Here is a 6,789-nt window from a genome sequence, read left to right on the forward strand (position 1 = left end):
AAGTAACGCCCCCCTTTTTTTTTTTTTTGCCTAATGTAATTTAATTGTATACATTTATTAATATAGTTATTGCGTGGTGCTGGTAGTGTAAAAAAAAAAAAAAAAAAATGGCTGTAGCTGTTGAAGAGAGTGAGCTTGAAGAGCGCTTCAGAAGAGCGGCTGATCATTTAGGGACTTTAGTTGGGAAGTTAGAACCTTCTCAGCTGCTGGAAGCTTATGGTTTCTATAAACAAGCCACTGTAGGGCCATGTAACACATCCAGACCCCGGTGGTTTGAGTTTCAAGCGAAAGAAAAATGGGATTCGTGGAATAAGTTGGGAAATATGGATAGGGACACTGCCATGGCTTCTTATATAGAATTGATTTCTCGTTTTGATCCAAATTGGGAGGATTCTGACGGAAGCGGCGACGAACAACGAAGAGCGCCGTCGTCGAGTTGGGTTGCTGTCAGTTGCCTTGCAAATCACGACGAACAGTTAGACGACGCTGATAAGACAGTGTTTGACTGGGTCAAGGAAGGTGACGTGAAGAAAGTAGAGCATTTAATTCGGTTAGGAACGGATGTGAATGTGAAAGATGAGGACGGGATGGCATTGATCCATTGGGCAGCTGACAGAGGTAATTTGGAAATGATATCTTGCCTTGTAGCTCTGAATGCGCAAATTGATATTCAAGACGAAGAAGGCCAAACGGCGTTACATTACGCGGCGTCATGCGGCCACGCCGAAGTTGTTCGATTTCTGCTAGATAAAAAGGCTGATCCTAAAATACAAGATTTCTCTGGTGCTAAACCTTTAGACATGGCGGCCGAAGCCGAGATTTTAAAGTTGTTGCAAGGCTTCTGATGTTTAACGTAATAATATTAGGTAGATATATATATATATATATATACAACTTACGGATACTGTTTTTATTACCGTTAATTCTCAGTGAAGTAAATATTTCCGTCAATTGCTTTGTGCTTCCCAAATGACGTTCTTAATAATGTCATGCAGTTTATGTTTCTTTTTCATAAGAAAAGCAAGCCATTTTGTTGTGAACAGTTATAAATAATAATGGTTCTTCATTGACAGGCTGATTCGGGTTGTAAGGAAAAAGTGAATCAACAAAGAATTTCAGATATAAAGTTCGAAAATTTTGTTATATGAACTGATTCCAGTAAAGTTATAGTTTACTTTTTTAAAAAAGAATTCATTAACCCAGTGATTTTGGTTAAGTGAAAATTCTGTCAGACAGTTCTTTTTTAAAAAGGGAAAAAAAGTTTTGACACACATACGTGCTTAAAATATGAAAGCACATTTAATTATTAAATGATACGGGGACTCATATATCGATTGACAGTAAATCAGAATTATTATGTATTACAACATCCAACGTCTCAAAATCTGCGATTGATTTCGAGGCTTTCTTCGCCTTTTCCTCAGTTCATCAAAAGAAAACTTGTTGCTGCGAAGAAGATACGATGTATGAAATTCTTTGCTTGTCCATCGTGTAAGATAAAAGTGGTGGGGTATGTTTTTTTTAGTTCGATAGTAAGGTTTTTTTTTCTTTCTTTTTAATTTGTGTGTAAAGAAAAGTCCTTGATGTGTACTTTACTCCTACGTAAAATGACAAGTAACACAACTCAATTGATCATCTTGAATGAACATTCACTTCAGTGGCGTACGCAAGGAATGATGGCCGGGGTTAATAACCATCCCCACCCTTCTTCTTGAGCAAGATCCTGTGGAAAAATAACATTTACTGTATGAATCACGTTCGTCCTGAAAAAAAAAATGAAATTGAGTGCGTGACCCCTTGGATGAATTTTTGCGTACGCCACTGCTTTACTTAATGGTCTTGAACTTTGAATGCCTCCTCAAACTGCCGATAAGATAATATACGTGAACAATTTTTTTTTTTTTTTTTTTTTTTTAACGTGAAACATTTACACACGTATACACTACGTAATAAGCAATGATGCTATTCAGCCGATTCGCTAGAACTGGTGGTTAAAATCTTTCAGTTTGCAGAACCGTTTGTTATACCCAGACATAGCAGGAGATTTTACTCACTTATACCTAGAAACAATAACCTTCAGTTTAACCGTTTTTGTTTTTAGAAATTGTTACAATGTTAAATAATCTCAGATGCTCAGTTATCAAGAATGAGAATTGGGATCACATGAATGTAATGGTGAGTGTTATTTATATTTGAAACGCATATACCATTTATTAACAGTTACTGATCCATTACTGGATTAAGATCTTTCCAATGCTATTTGACAACCATCTAGTATGGATAATTCGTTTCCAAGATATTCGCAGTCACACCACCTTGTATCAGGATGCTGTGTAGGTTGCTACTTGTCATTTGGGGGAGGTATCAAGTAAAAAAATTTGCTTTTGTCCATCTTCTGAGGTTTGTTTTGTAAGAGTTATATGTATTTATGTACTATCTCTCTCGCGCTATATATATAATCAGAACCGTTTATTAAAAAATTAGAAAAATACCACTGGTAATAAAATTTATAATTAAAAGTTTATTTTATGCAGCAGCCAGCTTTCTTTAAACGCGCAAAGGGAAAGGAAGGAATGCCTGGAAACCATTTAGAGATTTTGTGCTTTTGGAAGTTGTAACATGTGAAATTTTTTTATTTACTGTTAAAAGGCACGTTAATGTTATTATATTTTTAACCTGTTTACTTTCAATGTGTAATTATCAGTTTATATGTTTTAAGTGCACATGAACAATGCCATAAACTCTGAAAGCGCAGTTTGACTAATGCTTTTTCCAATACTTTTAGTTTTTTTAATTATTTAATAGTTTTGTAAAGAACCACGTAGCAATCTGTGTTTGGTTCTTTTTACCAGCCGAGAGCTTTTTCATTACCTTGATTGACAAGGGAATTATTTGTAGTGCCATAGTTCTGTATAGATTTGAAAGATATTATTATAGAGAGATATATTTCCAAATGCGAACTAAGTATAAATTTCTGTAGTTGTTACATTGTTATACAAGGAGTTTCTTCTTAAATGAGGAACAAGATGATGAAATAAAGCTAAGAAAAATTTATATATTGTATTTTGTTTTATATTGTCGCCAGCAAGAGTGTGTCCCTACCCCCTTACTTTAACCCTTGTGTATTACCGTGAAAAATAAAGCGTAGGAGACCCCAATTAAAAATAAGTAATTATTGGTGTTTTGCACACAGAAACCTTTCAAAACAATACTTTATTGCATTGCACTCCAACTCAGACTGCCACCTCGACATCATTGATATTATCGTTATCCAAAATAGAAAAGAAATATTTGACGACCTCGTCACCAGATAACACGCTCACCTACAACCCAGAGTAGTCTAATCGTGTCATCATCTTCGAGTTGTTGCTAGAAATAACGGGCTTTTGCCCTTTGAAAATAATTACTTTGTTATTCAAAAGCTGTTGAAAAATATAAGCAGGGTTCAAAATATTTATTGCTTCAAGCTGTAACCTGAGGAAGGAAGAAAGACAAGAAAGGAAACTTCTTTCCGTACCTCACATCCGCCTTACTTTATTATGTCAATAATGAAGTAATTTTTGAGAACAATATATTTTTAATTTCTGCCAACTATTGAGTATTATGTAAAGTACTAATTTTGCTCATTTGGTAAGAAAAAAAGAAAAAATGTGTTTACTTACGTGGGGACCTTGGGGATCCTTTTACGACTCCTGTGGTAAACAATCATTTTTTACATAACAGCAATACAATAACAAACGATATTTTGTGTTCAATATGTTAAACATACGCAGGGGAGAAAATACAAGAATAGACGTTTAAATGTTCACGTTCATTTAAGAGATATATTGCATTTAAATGTCTCTGGGGTCCCAAAAGAACCCCATGGTAGTACACAAGGGTTAAACTCTTTCATTTAATGCAAAAGAAAAAAAATATAATGAAAATTTAAGTTGTAGTTTTCCAAAAATGGAACTTCTTCTAAATAAGTTTGTTCGTCGTGCACAGCATTAGCCCCTCTCCTTCTCCCAAAAGAAGCTTTATATTTAAAAAAAAAAAAAAAAAAAAAATCACAGGAATCAGTGAGATAAATTACATCTGCCTGGAATTTAAAATTTTCTGTTTGTTAAAATTAGCGTCCCTTGTCAACATATATGAGACGTGGATTTAGAGTTTGGTGAAATCGAAACTACTGCAATGCGTTCAACTCTCCCAGCGGGAATCGAACCCTGACCCCGTACAACAAAAGTATGCGCTTTAGCTACTATTACGGGAGGGAGAACAAAAAATTTTAAAGTAGTGAACGTCTTAGGGACTCTAGAATTGAACATCCAATTTCGCATCTTTCGAAAAATTTAAAACAAATACAATACACTAGTTTGGGCCCAAAAAATTTATTTGGAGCCAATAATGAAAAAGATTTTTGTAGAATTTGATAATTCTCTTAAAACATTTACAACTTAATATAGATATGGGTTGATTACGTAACGAATGAGAGAAGGTTAAAAAAAAAAAAAACATCCATTATTGGCACAACAGCAACGAAATGATTTATTATGAGTTGAGAATTCTTTCTTCCCAAACAAACAGCTTGATCGCAGTATTTCACAGTGGACCACATCCTACCTGATGAGTGACAACAGCAATTAATAGTACAAGATATATTTTCACTGTTGTTCCCTGGCGGACATTCTTTTATATTTCCTGATCTCATTTCTTTTACTAATTTTATCAGGGTGTCTATTGGTCACGAAATCAGAAAAAAAAGGTCATGAAAGTCAAGAAAAAGTCACGAAATTTAGCTTTTGGGTCACGGTTCTTTTTTATCCGTACAAATATAAGTACAGATTGAAAAATTTTGTTCTATAAAATATCAAAATTCACTGCCAAAAGTGTCTATATCAGCTTTAGACGCTACCAAATTGCAAGCAAAGCACACTTTTATCGCATGCATGGAAATTAGTACCCAAATTCACTCTTGAGAATATTACGAAATTTTATGGTTTGATAAAGAAAATGTCACGAAATTTCATTTTGGAATTTTAGTACGCACCCGGTTTATTCTCTGTGAACAAGGCTCCCGAGGGATTGAAAAAAAAAAGTTAAATGAATTTTCAGGAATCAATTTAAAATAAGATAATTGTTGAAACTGAACGTCTTAGCCTACTATCTGATGACAGGAGGGGAAGTTCATAAATCTTCGTAGGCTCTTTGAACTAAAGAGGTGAACTAATAACAAATAATACTTCCTCCACAGCGTGTCCAGGGAGGAAGTAACAATACTGTAGGAAATGGTAGTATGAATGATTCTAAGGGGAAAAAATGAAAGCTATAGGTTGTAAACCAGTTTTTCTCGTATGTTGCTTATTCCTCACTCTGTAGTTATTCGAGAGGTGAGGCATAACACATTTGAAAGGTGATGGAATGACCTTTCCAATGACATGCCGCGGTCTTTGAAAGGGAACTTATTGAGGGAAATTTAGAACAGTTAATATTTTAAGATTATTTAAGGAAATTGGATAGCAACATTGATTCACATGTTTTACTCAATAACTCCTTTTTCAAAGACATCACCGCCACATATTGCATACTACTTGAAACACCATTCCATCACCTTTCAAATGTGTTATGTCACATCTGTAGATAACTATAGGGTAAGTAATAAGTAGAGCAACCCACATTATGCTTCTTTTTTGTGTAATTATGCTTTATTTTTTTTTTCCAAATTATGCTTTATTGTTGATTTCAGTCATTGTTTTATATTAATTGTGTATAATGTAAAATATTTACTATACATTAAATATTCTAAATATCTTGATCTGTTTATTAATATTTTATGCAACCAGTTTCTTTCATATTTAATGAAATTTCTACTTAATGTATTGTAAAGAGATATGCTTTACTTGAGTCAGTTTTTGTTTCACTTGTGTGCGCCTTCGAGGTGCATATATATAGAAAGGAAAAATAAAAGATATCACCAGAAAAAAAAAATAAATAAATAGATAAAATAAAATTTAAAAAAATACAGAAAGTGCTCAAGCTCAAGAGGTACACATAACAATATAGTTTGGAGTTCTTGTGTACTATTCATTGTTGGCGGAAAGTTTTCTTCATTTCCTTCTTTTTCTCCACATCAAAGGATTACACCAAAAAGTTTACAGAAATAAAAATTAACTTTTCATTGTTGCATTGTTATGTTCTCAATGATTTTGCTTTGTAAAGATTGGTTTCTAAAAAAAATATTAATATAGTATGTTAAACTTGCAGTTATACAGAATTTTTTCAAGAATTGTGCTATAAATTTTAAATTATGCTTTATTTTCTAAAATTATGCTTTATTATGCTTTTAAAATTAGTTTCGTCTGGACCTTTAAATAACCACAATCATGTTCAAGGTACCAACCATATGTCTAAATTGCTATTAGGCTTTTGGGTTGCTCTAGTAATAAGCAACATACCATCAGAAATTGTTCACAAATTAGCTTTCAAACTGTTGAGAATACGACCGGTGTTCATGTGAGCTTTTGTGGTCAGAATGACCCATATTACAATTTCCCAAAGTATTGCCACTTCCTCTCGGGCACCCTGTGTATATATAGTATCATATATTGTTTAAACAAATCGCAATCTCATTTATTCATTTTTGTTTGATCTTGGTAATTTATGTTTCTGTCCAGTAAGGATAGTTCTTCGTGCAATCAGGTCCGCTCATAGAGTTCATCGGACCCTAGCCAAGCGTAGATAGCAGTGCAAAATTTGCCAAATGTTTGTATTATTGACGGTCTGAACTTTAAAGTCACCAAAGGACGT

General features: G+C 33.6%; 1 protein-coding gene across 1 annotated transcript; it reads left to right on the top strand.

Annotated features, from left to right (window-relative positions):
* The first annotated feature begins 107 nt into the window (after positions 1-107).
* On the top strand, positions 108-3,054 carry LOC145664977 (acyl-CoA-binding domain-containing protein 6-like). The gene has a single exon (XM_081732145.1). The coding sequence runs from the start codon at positions 108-110 to the stop codon at positions 843-845; it is 738 nt and encodes a 245-aa protein (XP_081588271.1). The 3' UTR covers positions 846-3,054.
* Positions 3,055-6,789: the final 3,735 nt, after the last annotated feature.

The sequence above is a fragment of the Thermobia domestica genome, chromosome 11 (genome assembly GCF_964235325.1).
Source record: "Thermobia domestica chromosome 11, izTheDome1.hap1.1, whole genome shotgun sequence".
Taxonomy (NCBI): domain Eukaryota; kingdom Metazoa; phylum Arthropoda; class Insecta; order Zygentoma; family Lepismatidae; genus Thermobia; species Thermobia domestica.

What these genes read in the sequence shown, in the direction of transcription:
- LOC145664977 (XM_081732145.1), top strand. Translation starts at nt 108, where the DNA reads ATGGCTGTAGCTGTTGAAGAGAGTGAGCTTGAAGAGCGCTTCAGAAGA.